The 19,353-nt window shown below is 43.8% G+C and overlaps 1 protein-coding gene across 8 annotated transcripts in view; it reads right to left on the bottom strand.

Moving 5' to 3' along the window:
• fbrsl1 (fibrosin-like 1) overlaps window positions 1-19,353 on the bottom strand; it is a 276,517-nt gene that overhangs the window by 154,661 nt on the left and 102,503 nt on the right. For all 8 annotated transcript variants that reach the window (XM_041041720.1, XM_041041718.1, XM_041041719.1 and 5 more), the window contains exon 3: window positions 2,917-3,018. In XM_041041720.1, coding sequence (XP_040897654.1) covers window positions 2,917-3,018 — 102 coding nt within the window. The remainder of the gene's footprint in view (window positions 1-2,916; window positions 3,019-19,353) is intronic.

Below are 19,353 nucleotides of genomic sequence, written 5' to 3'. Positions count from 1 at the left end.
GAGGAGCCCTGCCGTGAACCGGAAAGCAGGCTCTGCGGGAATCAAAAGGCTATTCCCACTCTGCTCAACCCCTCTGCTTCCTTCACTACCTCAACCAGAGAGGAGGCCAGAGGAGTGTGGAAGAGGAACTGCACAGAAGGCGAAATCTGTGGATACAAAAGGGCCAAAAGTGTTTTCCGGTGAGAATGTGGTCTGTTGTCTGTGCGTGCATGTTGTGAGTGCACTTAAATGTGTGTGTATATACATGTGTTTGTGTGTGTGTGTGAGTGCATATGTGCATAGGTGGTGGGAGGCCAAGGCCATTTGGAATTAGCCTTAGTATGTAGAGTTCATTCAACTTGCAGCATTCTGAGTAGAAAGAGAGGCTTATTTAAATGATAATGAGGGACAATCCATTGGATTTAGTGCTGGTGAAGGGAGGAATAGAGGGGAGGGAAAGGGGGGATCCATTAAAACGCCAGCGGTTCATAAGCCATAGGGTCGGCATACAGCTAAACACTCTCTCTTAAAAGCCATTATACATGGCTCTCAATGGATTTCTGCAGCGCTTAGGACTTCAAAAGGATTTAAGAACCCGCCCCAGAGAGGGAGTGTGGGGGAGGGAGGAGGACGAGTGTGTGTGTGTGTGTATGTGTGGTGGTGGTTCTGGTGGTTGGTGGTGAGAGGGATGGGGCGGATGCTGGCGGCATTTAAGGGTTAACTAAACAGCCCCGGAGAAGAGAAATGTTGCTAAATCCGCCCCCTAATCCTCTCCCCATTTCCATGCCCCCTCCTCCACTCTCCTTCCAAAAAAAAAAGAGAAAGAAAAAAGAAAAACATGGCGACAAGAGGGGAGGGTCCAGTCCATCTTCTCTCAACTCAGACTATTGGTTTTTGTCGTTGCACGGAGGCCAAGAGGCAGGCCAATCAAAGCTTATTGGAGCATGATGAGGAAAGGGATGTGAACGTGTATGCCCTCTGTGGCAGGAAGATCAGGTAGGTGGGTGGGTTTGGGTGCATGTGGGTGGGTGTGGGTGGATACAGGAGGGTGTTAGAGACCATGACAGCACCACAACTGCCGCCCTCTCCTCCGCAGGACACAGATGCACTGGAACCCACCCCCTCCACCACCTCACATTTCCCTAATCCCTGTGTGGCTTAGTGCCGGGGCCCCGCTGCACCGCAGGCACAATTACCTAGTCAAAATAAACAGATAAAGACCCAAGCATGGCAATGAACAAACAGCATCCCCTGCAATTTTTTTTACCCCCTGCTTCCAAATTGATGCATGACTGTTTTTACAGGCGGGCAGGCGTGTGCGTCCGCATGTCGCATTTGTCTCTATTTCCTTTGGCGGTAAGACAAGAGAAATCCATTTTACTCGTTGCAGACGTGGCATCATTAGTTAAGAGCTCTTAAAGCTGGGGAGCCACTTTGATGTGGTGGAGCGTATTTTACGAAAATTAGCAGTGCTCTCAGTGCGGTGGCGGAGATTTCATGGAGCTGAAAAAATAAGAAATATAGGGAAGACAATGACACAGTGTTGGAGAGGAATCTTGTTGTGTGTGTGTGTGTGTGTCATGTCCAGGCCTTCGATGGGTGGAATAGAACAGCCAGCAGAGAGAAGAACAGACACACAGAGAGACAGAGAAAGAGGAAGGTAAAGACGAGCAGAGGGAGAGAGATGGATAGATACGGATGGCGTGGCTACAACGATCAGCGTCTGTGCACCATTTATTTGGCAGCAGATTAGAGAGACATGCCACATCCAACCCAGCCCCCCCCCGCCGCCCCTCACCACTCCGCACTCCCACCCGCCACCATCACTGCAAGAACCACCACCTCCACCACTTCCACCCCCCTCATCTGCACCCCCCCGTTCTCAGTGCTTGTCGTATATCCCTGTCAGAGCTGTCAACCGGCGTCGGTCTTTTATCTGACAAACCCGCCTCTTCCTCCTGACTTTTTCATTAAAAGACAGCCTTTTACACAATTTCAAGAGAAATAGTGCGAGGGGAAGAGGGGGGACAGTGCGCGAGAGAAACAGAGCAGCGAGGCTCAGAAAAAAAAAAGAGGATGAAGATGGAAAAAATTAGGCCGGGTGATTTTTCTTTTTTTTTTCCATCAGGCTTGATTTTCAATTGGAATGCTGAATAGCTTAAAACAATGTATTTAATAAGTTCATTAAAATCTTTTTCTTTCCATCATTTTCCCCCTGCTGGAAAAGGAAGCTGCATATTTTCCTTCCTCTTCTTTCTCTCTCTCTCTTTCTCTCTCTCTCACCCCCTCTCCTCCTGCTTTCGTCAGCTAAATGAACAGTCTGATTGAATTTAGTTAGGTTTGGGAGGCCTGCTTGACAGGCATTAGTTAGGAAGCATATTTCTACATTCATTTAAAATGAGCCGTTTGGGATTTCGCATAAATTCTCATTACTTCCTCCGTATCTAAATTGCATTATTTCATCCCATATGCTGAACCAATGCCTGGCCTCCATTTTCCTTTGCCACCTACTCATCCTCTAAATGGGCAGCATATGGATGCCAGCGCAGCGATAATTGGAAGAGTTTCTTTAACTCGTTCCACCCTGGGGTCCGTGAGGTCAGCCCACACCTGGCAGAATCACGTTAGGTCATGTCTACAGTTAACCGCGCCATGCTTTTTATAATGCTAGGCCAACTAGGTGATGCTCATTTCCTGTCTGTGTGCTGCCAGCCAACCAGTCTTTTCCCCAGCGCGCTGGGGATTTATGAGGTGAACGCTGGAAACAGCAGGAGCTACTGCACCAGCTGCCCTCTGATCTCAGCCTCAGTGTTGCTGTCGTCCCCTTGCTCTCTGCATCCCACTTCAGGAGTCCCCTGTCTTTGCCTGTGAAAGCGGATAGCCTGGCTCTCTGTAGGAGGTCTGTGCAAAGGGGAAAGGTCTCGTCCACGGTCTCACCTCGCTGAGCTGCTCCTTGGAGTTGCTCCTGTGCGGTCGGCTGAGCTCCTGCACCGTCTCGTCCTCGCTGACTTTGACTGGACGTAGTGCCAAAGGTTTGATCTACAGGGGACAAAAGAAAAGAGGATGGCATCTTAAAATCATGTACTTGACTCATGAACCAAACCACTATGTTAACAACTGAGAGGCAGTGACTTATGGTTACCTTTCAGACATTTGAGAGGCATAAATTATTAGACCAAAAGCTGCTCTGATATATCTGTACAACGCCTCAGAGTGGCTTATTACTTTTTCGGCTTAAGTTTTAAGTAATTAATTAAGTATATATTAATCATATATACTTATATATTATATATTAGACCATTCCAGTGTTGTTTTGCCAGTTTAATACAAATGGCACGGACTTTACATTACTGTGAACCAACTCCTGTTTTCTTTAGTCTTTCATTTTTTTCATTCTGTCGTTCTTATATCTTGCTTAGAGCTAAATATGCTTCAGGATAACAGCGGCTTATGAATATATAAATGCAAAAGCACCAGTAAATGTGTTTTTATATTGATGAATCATTAATTAGTAGAAAAATCACTAATTATCTATAATTGAATAATTGTATGCTATTATAATAACCGAATAATTAAACGTTATCCCATCCACCAATATAGCACCTTAAAATTAGGTGATTTACTTGGTTTCTCGTTAAAACAAGAGCAGCTTTTGAGGTAGAGCTCCTTGGACTGTGCAGTCATCTTTAAATGACCTCTGACACATTAACATTAAAGTTTTTGTTTGTTGGCAAAATAACGAGAGATTCATACCTGATGCAGCCACTGAGGACCAGAACTGTCCATTTAATATCAAAAGTTCAGACACTGCAATAAATCACACAGCAAAACAAAACCATCCACAGGACAGAGATGTATCAACCAGGGGGGCACAAATTAAAGTTCTATCTTATTTCCTGTCACTCACTGGGATCTATAACCGACTCCACGAGTCAAGCAGCTATGCATAACAATACAGCATAACTACAATGGCTTCAACTGACTTTCAATGGGCCATGGTCCTTCTATTCTTATCCTGAGAGAAACACAAAGTCGATGGTGGTGTCTCACAGCTCAGTGTCAGTTTGTGCTTTGGGTAAATGCAAAGCAGAGCTGGCTCAAAAACACCTGCAACCCCAAACCTTGACCCACTGGTGCTAGTCATACCAGCCAGCAACAGGAATGCAGCGGCAACAATTCAGTAAACCCAGCTGTGACTGCGTACTACACAAGGAGAAATTAGTCTCAATAATGGTGACACGTGTGTTACATGATCTACAAACAAAAACAAGATTTACAGATGTGTATGATGATTCGCACTGTCCAGTCCAAGAAAAAACAACAAACAATCTGAACAAATATTAAAATATTTACAGTAGTTATGGGGATTTGAGACATCATTACAAATTCAGTTGTATATCTGGTGGACTTTGTTGAATTTAACTGTTTTAAATGACAGATCTTTTTTAAATCCGCTTTATTATTCTGTCACAAATCAGTATTGTGCAACTCAGGTAAAGAAGTTCCCTCCTAACCACATTTTGCACATAACATAATGTTAGAGCTCACACACGACACAAACAAACAAACTCAAGCATTAGGTAGGCAAAAAGAGGAAGAAGTTTGTGTAATGTGCTTACATTAGCATTGGCCTACATACAATGAAAAATGTCCTGTGGCTGAATAGGTAGAATCAGGATGAAGTTTGGATCCACTGCCTGATTTGGTCTAAACTCCGCATTCATTCCCACACAACTACGCAAGGCCAACAACAGCTCAGTAAAAAAATAAAAGTAATACGTAACATCAAATGTGAGTCGACATTGTTATACAGTATACATAATGCCAACTTTATCAACACAACACGTGCTTTCATTTTGATTTATTTCTGCTGTTTTCTGGTCATGACAGCAGTCAAATTAAAAAAAAAGAACAAACAATGGATCAAACAGTGGAACAAACTATCAGCTTAAATGTACAAATACCAGTATGTGTGTTCAGCCACCAACATCATGGCAACCCTAATGCCAACATGGATGGCTTGTTTTATTGCGGGCTATCACGACCCACAGTTGGCACGCATCCAAATTCCCTGCCAGATGGGAGGTTGGCGAGCTCAGCAAGGAAGCCTCCGTGCTGGTGCAACAGCGGCCAATCACAATGTCCCATGCTGCTTCCCCACCTTGGAGTACAGTGGCGATGGCCGCGGGGTGTAATCCATTTGACTAGCAGTTTGCGTGTAGCAGCTCCCCCAGTGGCTGGCCCCAGTCTCCTGATCTCCACTGTAATTTAAGCAGATCACTGCTACAATTAACCTTTCCCGGTAAATATCAATTATGGCCCCCGGCTGGGCTAGAATTAAAAGGGTCATCAGCTAATCTGACAGGTCCTGTACGCTACCACCTGGCTGGGAGAGAGGGAGGGAGGCAAGGCGGCAGAGAGAGAGTGTTTGTCTACCCTTGTGCCCACCAGCTCACATGCCAAGTAGACACAATTCCCTTTTAATTACCCTGCCGCTGCCAGGGCAAGCATGCTGATTGGCCAAGGGGCATTAGCAGTGCACTGAGGTCAACAGTGACAGAATGAGGGTGGGATGGGGGTGAGTGTGGCGGAGAAGAGGAGGGAGCTGCCGCCAAGCAATCAGGGTGTAGAGATGGAAGGAAGAGAAACCTGGCAGGTGGGCCTAATCAGGTTTGACTTCCACCTCTACCCGCCTCTCCCTGTGCCTCGCTCTCTCTCGACTAGCTGTCAGCCTAATCACTCCTTGAATCTCAAAATAGATGGTGGCCTTTTTTGATTTCCTTCTCTCAAGGAGAGCACAAAGAGAAAATTCCTCCTTGGCAGGCAGGCAGGCAGGCATGGAGGCAGAGACAGAACGCTGAGGTACAGTCTGTGACACATCGCCGTCAAGTGCAGCCGTTGATTACTTTGTTTACCCAGCATCAGTGTTGCTGACAAATTCCTGAAGGCGCCCCGAGTGTTTCCGTCTCCTCTGGGGTCTGCAACTACATTACCCAGTCAGCAATCAGCTTGGCTATTGATCAGAGCACGGCATCTAATTAGGCACCTAGGTTAATGATGTGGCGTGCAAGGACCGCTCCCTGAGCCGCTGTTCAACAGGACAAGAGAGCAATTGATCTAGGCTGGAATTCACCAACTCTGACAAAAGATTGACAACCCTGACTGCATGTGATTAAGGCAGGGACTAATTTCCTGTCTGGGGAGGTGTTTAATTGGCGCTAAGCTCCCAACTGTACAGCTTTCATGTGTTGTATTTTCTTTTTTGTCTACTCATTAATGTTAGAGGACAAGTTAGAGAGCTTGAGGGTGGGGCTAATGGTCTCTACAGAGCTGTGATTGGTTACGAGTGGGGACATAGTTCAAGGTCATAATGCCTTTCCACTGTGCTTGAGGTAATGCCTTTGAAATGCACTCTGGGAAGCCCAGAGGGAGCAGGTCTTGACCACCTGGCTATTTTAAGGAGGATTTTTCGTGCGGATTAGATTTGTTTACATTCGGGGTTTAACCCATACAGTTATAGGGGCAAGGTTAATCAGGCTGAAACAGCAAGTGAACATGATTAATCAGTGTGTGCGTGGGGGGGACAGTTTGACTTGAGATGACAGATAGAAGAGACATAGAAAAAAAACATAGCTAAGTCAGGGCCTGTGTTTTACATGAATAATGTACTGGAAATTAGCTCCATTAGTCTCGGTATTGAACATGTCTGCAGTCCCTCTCTGGAGGCTGCCGCTCTGTGCTCTTTAATTATCTTCAAAGGGCCCTCCAGCATCTTAATTTCCCCCCAAGTTGAGTAGTGCCGACTTGGGTTTGCTCATTTAGACTACTCTAACCCTGGGTGAAGCCACAAAGCCCCCCTGCTAGGGAAAGGACTTGTCAAGGCATTGACAGAGACAGTGGTGGTTCACATCAGTTCATGCTAGGCTTGACTAACTTTCCTTTTCCTTTCACTCTTCCTCACTCTCCTTGCAGTGTCGATCAATCTGCAGCCTGTCAGCAGGGAGATGGCTGGAGGCTGGCGGGTGATGCTTTGTTGTCTTGCTCCTTTGATCCTCCCTCCCCCCTTGCAGGAGGTTTTCGGTGGGGGGTGGGGGGGAGGGGGGTTAGGATGGCTGTGCGGTCTCCCACCTTTTTCCTCCTTGAATAAGAGAAGCTGTTAGTCCTGACCTCACTTTTCCTCTCCTTGCTCCAGCTCCTCTCACTTTGCCTCGTCTCTTCCTAGCCGGCCGTCACCTGTCAACAGCGCTCAGGGAGGCTGTGCCTCAGCCTTGTCCCAGTGTCAATCCTCATTACTCTAGGATCTTGGACCTTGTCCCCCGCCCGCTCCTTCCTTTCTAGCTGCCATGATGCTCTTCTGCTCCGCACTACCACACTCAAATCTCCTCTCCGGGCTTCCCATGCACAGGGCGGGGAGGAGATGAGGGGCAATACAGGAAAGGGAGGGCTGAAGAGGACGGATACAGATCCTTCCTCTAATTTGTTCTGAAAAGTGTCCTGCGCAAAGGACCCTCACCCCCATTAACCCAGCGACAGGCTGCTAACGCTGCTCAGGGAGGCCTCAGCAGTGCGTGTATGTATGTGTGTGTGTATGTGAGGAGGGCGCGATGGTGCGGCGGGCAGAGGCACCTCGGCGCTCAGTGCCGGGCTCCAGCACCGGCTCAATCTATCGGCTCATTATCCCCCCCGCCCAGGCTAGGGTGCAGACAAGTGCACTTTAGGGCCACAGGCCAAATTGATTCATCTGCCTTCATTTTCTTCAGGCTCAGAAGTGGCAGCTGCTCGGAGGCAGGGGGAAGGAGCTATAAGATGGTGAGAGACAGAGACAGGAGAGCGAGAAGGAGAGAGAGTCTGGGATAGAGTGAGATGAAGGAGGGAGGCATCAAGAGAAAGAGGTGTTCCTGGCTTTGTTCCCCATCCATGTCTCATTTTACTTTAACTCCTCCTCCCCTTCTCTCTCTCTCTCGCTCTCTCACCATACAGCACAACCAACACCTCCCTCCCTTGAAATCGCTATCAAGACATGCACTCACTCCCCCACCAAGTCCCAGGTTGGAAATTAGCCCAAGGACAAGCTAGTGGATTTACTACAGGGAGAGCAAATGGATTTTTGCTTTTATTTTGACGAGTCCCAGTGTATCCATTACGCCTTTTAATCATACATTATTCATAGAGTTCGCCTTATAATAAATGACCACATAAAAAGGGGTACACATATTATACAAGGCCTAAAATGCCCCCATAACTCTCTCTGCTAGTGCACTCAGGACTACATCACATTTGTACACTGGTTCGCAAATATAAGCCTGTGAAATCGCAGCAAGATGGCGTTTCTATTCCAAGCAATGACACGAGGACACGACAAGTGCCGGCAGATTAAAAGCAGCACTTTCGTATAAATGTACGGAGCAAACAAATTAGAGGGTGTGACCTATTAGCTGTTCAGCATGTGTCCTGCACAAAATTGCAGCATAGGATGGCGCACAGTGTAAAACTAACCGGGGTGGCCACTACGACCGCCCAACACTGTAACAAAGCAGTCAACGTGAAAGCAGAACCGCCCCCTCAGCCTGATTCCCAGCCAACAGGGACCTCAGGAGAGCCCGAGTGTCCCGCAGGGCCCTGTCTGGAACAGATGAACTGGGGAGAGGAGCACTCCCTGTGGGCCCCAGGTCTCTCCAATCACTCTCACCATATGCCTCCTGGGGGAGTGAGGGAACAAGGCAAGAAAAGAGGAAGGGGGGGGGGTGAGGGGTGCACCTGCTCCCAAATACGAAACCATCCCTCAGCACCTGTCCCGGGGGTTCACTGACAATCGCAACCGACAGACATACACACATACACACACACACACACCCCTCACCTGTCAGCCAGGACCGTAGGAACAGTATCTGCCCTGCACTGATAAGCACAAGGCCTTACAGCAGAAACACCCCAGCCCCCTCTTCTCCCTCCCGACTCCCACTCCAAGGCAAGGATTTCTCAGAGCTACCAACAACAATTAGGCCAACGATGTCAAAATGCTAATGATGTTATTGGAAGGAAAGCAAGGGAGCAATGATGTGGATCTGCGTTTTGCTCTTCATTGCTGGAGCCAACATTATGCAGATCTTCCTCCTCTCTTGTTACTCCATAAGAAACACACAGCTTTGATTTCTGTGTACACTATTAACGCTGAAAGCAGTGAGTGCATTTTGCGAAAGATTTATGAATGCTAACAAGAGAAATTCAAATGGTGTTCACTATCAAGGTTGTACTTTTAATTTTTTTTTTACTCAACATGATTATTTGCAAGTCAAAGTTCACTTTGGCTTTCAAAAAGGAGGGCACATTCAAAGTCACAGTAAAACAACTTCAGGTTGTGGTACATGCCACTGGAAATGCCACATTTGCACTTAGTGGTTGGCAAAACCTTTTGGAGAGTAAGAGAGAGAATGATTTATTCATTCATTTTCAAGAGTGTACTGCTGTACCTCTCAGTGCTGTAATTATCTCAGCAGACCTTTCAATCACCAAGAGTATTTTCAAGGTAATGGGAGGCATAGAAAAAAAGACACACATATATATATATGTGTGTGTGTGTGTGTGTGTGTGCATATTCTCAACCCCTAACTTGCTGAGTGTTAACCCTAAATAAAAGGAAATGTAGTTTAATAATTTGAGGGTTTTGCATGTTACTTTCAATTCACTTGATTATGCATAAAACTTTTTTTTTCACAAACCAAAAACCATGTTCTTTTATAATTAATGTCATTTACAGACAACTTCATGACTACATTGGGTGTTTCATGTCCATGTCTCTCAAACATAGAAGTGTCACTGATGTCACTGATGTGTTGCAGGCTAAAAAGTAATTGTTAGTAATTGCTATTAGTTTACCAGTTAAGGTCCAAATAACCCATAGTTTATATGTATTTATATTTTATAATTTTTGTATCAAAGTACTTCCACTTAACACATTACCATGTAGTATTTAAAAATAAATAAAACACCAATGCTTCAAGATGGAACTTAAAGCATTAAAATGGACTTTTTCTTTTTTTTTCTTTGGAGACTAGCGCTATTTCAACCAAATCACTGATCGTATCTTTCAGATGTCTGAAAGTGTGAGATAAAATTTGCCTCCTACTCGCAGGTCAAAGTGTTTTGCACTGCTCAACGCTGTGACCATAATAACGGTGGGTAACGCTGCATCAATCACAGATCCTGCAACAGTTTCATGTGGAAAGGATTTATCAGTTATGACTCTCAACTCCTTAACCTTTAAATGGACAGAGATAAGGCTGGCGTAAACACTTTTATCAGCTGATAAAAGTCTGTTGGCGGGACAGATCAGCGGTCCAGACAGATGTCGAAATGACAGAATGTCTGACTACACACAGAGATTTTCACAACTTAAACTCACAAGTTGGTTAAATATCGAAGAAAATGCTGCTCTCAGTAAATACTATGCAAATCCAGATGTAGGTCATGTGATACAAAAATACTGACAACAAAAGTTAGGATCTTTACAAAATAACTGTGACTACTATTTCCTCAGGAACTTTAGAGCGCTCTAACTCTACAAGACTGGGTTCCAGCCACTGGGATCAGACAAGCCCCAATATGAACCACTTCACGCATCATGTACGTATAAATGATCGGCAATGTCTCGCGTATCACTTTGACTTTAATCATTTAATCATTTCACTTTTCACCACCAATTACTTTCATCACTGACCACTGCGTACCACTGATTCACGTACCAGACTACAGTTCTGCTCAAATGCTTTAACACCATTAATTATTTTTTAACACTTGAAAACAGTCTTATTAGCAGTCGAAAAAATTACATTTTTGGAAGTGCAACATTCACACTCTCTCCTGTGACTACACTTGATAACTTTGTCACCCTCACACATACTTTAAGAAATGTTTAATTTCCTCTAATGTAATCTGAAATAATTATCAGCTGGAGCAGACGTACGCGCTGCAAAAAGGCCCCTTTTAACAAGTCCGCCAAACACACACACCTTAAAACTAGCTATCATTCACCACGACATAATTAAAACACTGAAGATGAGATTGTGGGGTAAAGGAAATGAGCAAGTGATTAAAAAAACGCTAGATGAAGAACAGTCTGAAACTTCCAATCGCTCTAACTTTAGACTGTGTTCTTCAATCAGGTAAGGAAATGGCTCTTTAATGGAACGTCTGAGTAAAATCGTGCTGTGTGTCTTAATCAATATGCTATTGCTTTAATACTGAGCAGCGTGCAACACACTAATGACCAACAGCAACAGGAACATGCGATCGGAAACTGAGTAAGGTAAGTTCTCCCTAGGTAGATGTACTTAGTTGTTGTCCCCGGCGACCCTCATGGATCAAGCGGTATAGAAGAAGAATGAATGAATGAATCAATGTTTGTCTCCTTTAGCAGAACAAAAATGGAAGAAGACGACTTTCAAATTGCTGTGATTTCCTTGATCACTCTGACGTGAGTGTTTGTGAATGACAAACATCAGTCTGTACTGATCAGAGATTCTCTGAGACACCTGTTATTGAATGGCATCTCTTCTGTTCACAGTGCACAGGTCACATTCTGTGGCAATCAGGACGTGATGCATTTACACCTTTAGCAACAGAACCAGTGACAACTTGGAGTAAAGGCCAGAAATGTGTTGTTACAGTCAGACACTGAAAACAAAACGTTTTTAGGCCAATACAAAATAAAATCACATAATCAATCAGATAACCATGTTGTGGCTGTTGTGGATGTTTTTAAGGATCCCTTTAATTTGTTTCTTAAAGAAGTATGACCAAGATATAATTCAATCAAAGTCAGTGCTGTCTGGTGGACGAATTATGTAAAGTCAATAGAGTTTATAATTGATCTCAGACATATTGTTGCCATGTCTTTAGTGTAATCCCTTTTACTTAGCAGCCAAAATATATGCCAACACCAATGTATCTGTAATAAGAAAAGACTGGCAAATGTGACTAGCCATGCCAATATATCCACTGCGTTCAAGTTAGGATGAGCAAAACAGCTTGTACTACAAACCGCTGAAACTTTAAACTTGATCAACAGAAAAACCATGCAAAGACATCGGTGGACACACTAAAATATGTGTATCTGCCTTATAGACACTTATATTAATTTGACTTATATACTGCAGTACCACAGCCATAGCAATAGTAGGGGGTTGAGACTTGTCATCAGAGGAGAGGTAGAGCTTAGAGGAAAGAGACAGAAAGAGGGTGTTTTTGAGAGAGAGATGAGGTCTAGGCGAGGAGTCAGGAGGTAGTTTGCAGTCAGAGAGCGAGAGAGAGAGACCGGCAGAGACAGCCAGAGTGCTCTGGGCTTTTTAATAGGAGGCAGATGCAACACATGTAATGAATCAGCTTCGGCTCGACGCGGCTTCCCTCTGATGTCTGAGCACTCGTCCTGCCCTTGGAAGACTTCTGGGACGTTATCTCATGCCTGCACAGCACACAGTGCCAGTGAATTTTGGAGGAAGTGTTATGTGTTGGATGGAGGAGGGGAGGCAGAGGTAGGGGGGTTGACTTGAGAGTATATGTACTGGCAAACTGAAACTGGAATGTAACAATGTATGTGCATGCTGTGTGTGCTAAAATACTTGAATACATATTATAACTGTGTGTGCATTTGTATATGTTCAAATGCTTATATATATAGTATCTGTGTATGTACTATTCTATATGTATATGAACATTTTCTTTTTCCCCATGTATATTGTACATCTCTATATTTTTAACACGCACTATGTAAAAGCCTGACTCCTACTGTCAACAATTCAATTCAATTTTATTTTATTTATGTAGCACTTTCCATAACAGTGTGAAGTGTAAAGTGTTTCAGCAGCACAGTTAATGGATCAATGTAATGTTAATATGCACACAGCTATTGCCTTCACCTGAATAGCAGCTTTTTTTGCTTTGATACAAGTCACCAGACCAACACTCCAAAAGCCCGGTTCACATCAAATGCTAGAGTTTAAGGCGGAATTCACCAGTAAATGAATGATGCCATTATTTCCTCCCCCCATGTGGCTTGAAGCTTGTTCAACCACCCAACATACAGCAAGGCGACCCTGTTTCTTCCATTTCAGACAACACCTATATGATATCTGTAATTTTGACATGTTCTAGCAGAAAAAGCACAGGTGTCATTTATAACATTAATAATAACTGCATTCCATTTAGGTGTTTCAGCCCTTGGTATTGGGCATGCTGGCTTACCAGAAAGGCTTACTGGGACACTTAATGGAGCAAAGCCACCGTTAACCTTATTAGTTCCACCTGTGTTTCCTGCTATGAAAATTTAAAATATCAGCAGTGGAAAATGTCTACTGAAATGGGTGTTGTTGTTAAACTTTCCGTAAACAACATAATTTTGTAGATTAGTTTTATCTGTAATAAATAGCACTGGGTATACTCACTGCATACCACCTAATGATCACTACAACCTGTGTTTGTATTTTCACCTCTTACATTCACACACTCTTTCCTCCTGAAGGCCGTTAAATTTTCATTTTCATAATTTTGCAGCACTTTTATGTTTATTTTATTTTATTTATGTTGTTTTTAACATATTTTACTTATATTTACAAAATGAAGCCATTTGTCTGTATATACTTTAACTTTTTTAACAATTATATCTGAACATTTCCCATAGGAGATTTTCCCTGTCCAAAAGACAATCTGTCCATAATGTTCAATTGTCCAGTTGTCATATTATGAGGGGAAATTGCAAATAAAAAAAGTGGATGTGACTACCAAACACAAAAAGAAAATCTGGAGTTTTACATATGTGAGTGCAATTTAACAGTCATCCAATCATAGTAATGAGCACAGAAAAAAGTCTTGGCACACTCCTCTCAATCCCTTCTAGCCAAGTCCTTCTCCCCAAGCAAAGAATCATTGCTCTTTTGACTTGCGGCAAATTGGTAGATTGGTAGCACATCACACTGCCGTCACACTGGCTTTTATCTATCTCCATATGCAGGCCTGCATAAGGAATGTTTTAAATCCCTATAAGCCCAGATGCAGAAAGCATGCAGCTCGAGCACCTGACATGCAAATATATGAGGGCTGCTGAGAATAATGGGAGGTCAGGAGAGGCAGTGAGGAGACAGAGAGGGTAAATGCAGGAGAAGGAAAAGAGAGGCCAACGGAAGAGACTGAAAGTAAAGGGAGGAGACGGGAGGACTGATGCTTTCTTCGTCAAGAATCTGCAATGGCACACGTAAAGGAGTGTGTTCATGCCAACTTTGGTGGAAGGTAGGCAAGGACAGATGAAAACGTCAGAAGAGGAGAGGAGGAACTATGCAGGAGGCCTCCTCCCTGTCATTTAGTTGTTTGGCTGTGACATCTGCCTCTTTGTTGTCAGTTCTATCACTCTTGCTTGGACCAGAAGAGATAGACTGGTGGAGGAGATCGAGCAAGGGGAAGAGGAGGAGGAGGTGGAGGAGGAAGGAGCAGAGCAGATAAGATGAGAGGATTCCAAAGCTTTGAGTTGGTATGGAAATCAGGTCTTGGAAAGGAAAAAAAAAAAGAAATGATGAAAAGCAGATGGAATCAGCCGTTGACATGACAGCATCCAGCCTAGAGAGCGCAGATCTACTGCTTGTGCAATTACATGGCTGCATTTGCATCTATATGATCCCTCAAAACGCTGACATGCGCTGGGATTTGAGCCTCGCTATCTGCGAGTGCCTGCTCACAACTGTGTGTGTGTATGTGAGCATATTCACAAGATTAGATGATCTGACAGGCACTGCTTGTCACAATGTACACTACATAAAATGAGGATGCAGTTGGTAGAAGAGGATCATGTCCATTGTGTTAATAGGGATAATAGTGATTTAATAAGCTTACAGGGGGATTCACTGTGCATTCTAATTGGCAAGGCCCCTTGGATGAAGCTGTCTCCTAGATGAAGCTGTACCCTGAACTGTTCCATGTGTTCCCAGTCATGGGATAAACAAGTGTCTAAGTGTAAATCCGTGCCACTTAAAAGTGTAGGAAATTAACATGACTTAATGGTGGCTTAATCTAACATGACGACATTTCTTGATGTGGGATTGAGTGATGCCCCAAGCTGTTTTGGTTAAATCATACAATGTGCTGTCATACCTGAACAATAGTGCGATATTAGAATTAAATTATGTGTTAAATAACAATCGATGCTATTACTGAAGAGGCTCTCTAAACTGTAATAATTTGTTTGGGTTTTGTTATTTCCCCTGCATAGACAAAGAGAATATTTGGCGACTCCTGGAGTGGAAAAATGTAAGGTATGTGGTCTGTGTTCAGATAATACAGTACATCTGTCTTGTGTCTGTCTCTGTCTTAGCAGTTTGATTTGGATGGCCTTGCATAATTTATTTGAAAGATCTCAGTTGTCTTGCAGATTTTTCTGTTGTTCGACAACAACCTTAACATGGAAAGATATTTCCATGTTTGATATCCATGTTCATTTTAGAGACTGAATTCCAAGATAACCAGTTACACTAACTGCTTTCCACTTATTCCTCAGCAAAACGCAGGCTACCTAAAAATGCTGCCACGAACATTACGTCTTATATTACAAAGAAAACCAAAGATGACCCATATTCACAACTGGCTGTCTCACTATTGTGTTTTTCTCTGTTTGTGCTTGCCATGCCCCAACACCCCCAGCAGCAAACACTCATACATTACAGTATCCAGACTGACACTCTGCCACTTCCAGCGCCCAAAAAAACTCAATGTGTCACTTCTGTCTCCTTCATGTATAAGGGCTTTGTTTGGGCTTGTGTGTGTGTGCGTCTGTGTGTGCGTTGGTGAGAGCACGTACATATGCACATGATTCATTTTCAACGCACCACTTGATGGGAGTAACACATTGTAATGATAAAGAATCTACACAAACACACATGTGGAGTTGTAGAAAATACAATGTGTGCAGCATGGAAGTGACTGCCTGCCACAGGCTCACAGCATATGAAGTAGCTGGCAGCGGAAGGAGCAGTGGGTGGGGGGGGGGGGGTGGCGGGGGGGGGGGGGGGGGGGGGGGGGGGGGGGGGGGGGGGGTTGAGCTGTGAATGTGGAAATGACAGGAGGATATTGGGAGGCTAATTGTCTTGAGGAGCGGCCCAAGCGACCTTGGCAGGGTGAGAAGTCAGGGGCTTTAGCCTCCCAGGGCACGACGCTGCCAGGGTAATTGTGCCACGATCTTGACCTTGCATTGCTTAAACCCGCCCTCAACTCTTTCCTCTCTCTATCCTTCTCTCTTTCTTTATCTCTCTCTTTCCCTCGCTGAAGCTGGAGAGGAGCAGGGATCTGCTCTCCACTCTAATGATGTCAGCTCCCCAGAGGAGGCGTCTGTCTGCTGAATCTCAACAGCTAGCCTTCAAAGTCTCAGCCTGACCCAGGAGCTGCAGGGAGGCCTGAAGGATGGTGGAGGAGGATCTGTCCAGTACAGTACAACCACAGCCTAAACAACCAGAACTGGTCGCTCCTGAAGGGGATCGCAGAGGTCCAGGGGCCTCATTTATAACCTGAAAGTGGTGAATTGAAGCCAGATTGCAGAAATGAAATGTGCGTGGCATCGTTATACGTATAATTATGCCTCTTAAACATTTAATTTCTTCATATCACACATTACTTACAGATCCACTTTATCATAAACATTCAAACCAGCAGTGTTGTGCTTGTGCTAGGGAGCCATAACGATTCTATAAGCAATTTTCAATTGTAAAAGATATAAGCCGACTCAAATCTCAAATCAAATTCTGCTCAATATTTTATCAGCACTGTCTCACCATGTAACAACATCACACAGAATTAAAGACTTGCAGAGCGTCAGTAGTTATAATAATATAGTTTTCATGTAGTTTTTGTGTGTAAAATTACTGCGGTGAACACGACTGTGGCAGTGGCTGCTATGCACTCTCTGCCTTCTACAGCCACCTCACCTGACACCACCTGCATTTATAATAAACTGTTGACGGTGAAAGAAACACATATATGCTGGGTTTTGGAGTTAAATGGAGTATTTATTGTGTTTTTTAGAGCTTTAGTGGGCGATTCCATTTGCTATGTATGTGTCTATAGCCTGTAGACGGTTAACAAATACCATGAGGTGAGCTTGCGTGTCTCTGTGCCACCTCGTAAATTTTCGAAACAGCTGCTGCAGCCATCAGCCCTCAAACGTTGTTTGTTCATGATTTACATATTTTCATGCTGATTGTGATTTATAAAGGGGAACTACGTGGATGTGCACAGTTCTATAAGTCTGATTACTTTTTATGTACGTCATTTTCAGCCTTTGTGTGCTGGAACACTTTTAGTATGGATCCTATATACTGTTCCATAAATAAGGCTATTTTATATGGGCACAGTTTTTGATACAGCTGATCATATGTCTGATGGTATGACCACACAGTATTTTGACATGGACTTGAGTGTACCCTTACTATTCACTATATTCACTAGCTTTTGTTTTTGATTTGGCTTTTCTATGCAAATGAGTAACAGTAAAAACTACATAGTACTCTCTATATTAATTTTCACTGCTATGCTGATGACACACTAATACATACTTGTGACACTGTATGAATGCTCCAAAGTAGACAGAAGTAGACCAAAGGAGATCCTGGAATGTAAATGGGAATGTTTTTAGACCAAAACAAATGCTTCTAGAAACACAGTCTATTACGTAGGCGCTATAATATATCAGCAGGCACTTACATTTGGCTACTGCACTATGTTTGGACATTTGTGTCTCAGACGCAGGAGTGTGACTGATCTGCCCCAGGGCTTTTCTGTTGCTGTTTGAACTAGGATTGTCTTTTATTCAAATCACGGCTAACCTCACCTGCAAGCCAGCCAAGCCTCCAGAGACCGCATCTGGCCTTAAATCAATACCAAAGCAGTGGTGAAAGGAACAGAAGGAGCAAGGGAGGAAGCAAAGGACCAGGAAGTCGGATTGTGCTTGACATTTACCTGGGCTGTGCTCTGTCAACAATCATGTAAAACCTGTGTCAGATACCCCCAACCCTGGACTGTCGCTTAACACTCTGCTGCAACACGGCCAAGTCACAGGCCTAACACTGGCACTACTCATGACTAATTGATGACTATGAATATAGTTTTAGTTTTAGTTTTTTCCAGCACCAGTGGTTTTTATATTGAAGCTGCATCAGGACACTCAAGAAAATCTCACGATGCAAACACTTTTCAAAAACACCACAACGGCACTGACACTTTGCCCCAGATATGACACTGATGCGTGCACTCTCTGACCATGTAGTTGCTTCCAGATACTCATCCACTTTTGAAGACACCCAGCAATCATCTTAAAGCTTAGAAGCACTTTGCCATACGTCTGCCTATTGAATTTCATCAAAGGGAGGGAGACAAATCACATAAATCTATAGGCCAGCAGTAGTGTGAGGAAAAAGACTCCCACAAGACCCCACTTCTCCTCTACCTCCACCATTACCTCTCTGTGATTTCTTTCACACTGCTGTTCTGTGAATTTCTGCTCGAGCCATTGTCACAGAGATAGGAGATATAGTAAAATTGTCTGTCTACTTGACCTTCCAGGGATAGAAAGGCTTTTTATCCTCCACTTTCTTTCATTCTCCCTCCATCCTTTTATATTGCAGCAGCTGCAAGGCCAGAGACCATGTCTGCCTTGCATTTCACACAGCGAATTTACTTTGATTGCAACATCTTATGTCGATCAAAACCCCACAAAACTGTTTTCCAGGGCACATAAATGCATACAGTTTTGTTCTGTTTAGCAATAATGATACCAGGGTTTCATTGCAGATACATCTATATGATTACTATATGCGTATGTTTACCTGCCAAGACTGGGGCAGTGGAACAGCATGTTGCAGCCCCTCAGCAGTAGATGTTTTATATTGATATTCCGACCTGACCAAAATGAGGACACAGAAGGGTATTTCCAAAACAAAATGTCACATCATGTATTGCAATAGACTCGTGCTGTATCTTTAAGAAAAATGCCACTACTATACAAAGTACTGGAATCCATCTATTCATATTTTCCATTTAATGAAATTAATAAGTAGTGGATGGTAAAAGCTTCAAAAAGAAGCTATTGAGCATGGCCTGGTAGAATATGTGAGTACTGAAGCTATGCATGCATGTGAAACAGAGATCATTTACTGATCTAAGTTTTGCATATGCTGTGCTTTGAAGCAACACAGTGGTCGTGAGATGGAGTGGTCTAGATCCAAATCTGACACACTTGAAACCTACAGAGACTTTTTCTTCCTCTCTTCATGTTTGAGAGGAAGTGGTGCAAAGTGAAACAGTTAAGAACCTAATTAGCTTTGTGCTGAAGAGCAGCAGTTTTGA

This window comes from Toxotes jaculatrix, chromosome 7 (assembly GCF_017976425.1).
Source record: "Toxotes jaculatrix isolate fToxJac2 chromosome 7, fToxJac2.pri, whole genome shotgun sequence".
NCBI lineage: Eukaryota > Metazoa > Chordata > Actinopteri > Toxotidae > Toxotes > Toxotes jaculatrix.
The sequence above is the reverse complement of the archived record's forward strand: the minus strand, read 5'-3'. Positions and strand labels throughout refer to the sequence as shown.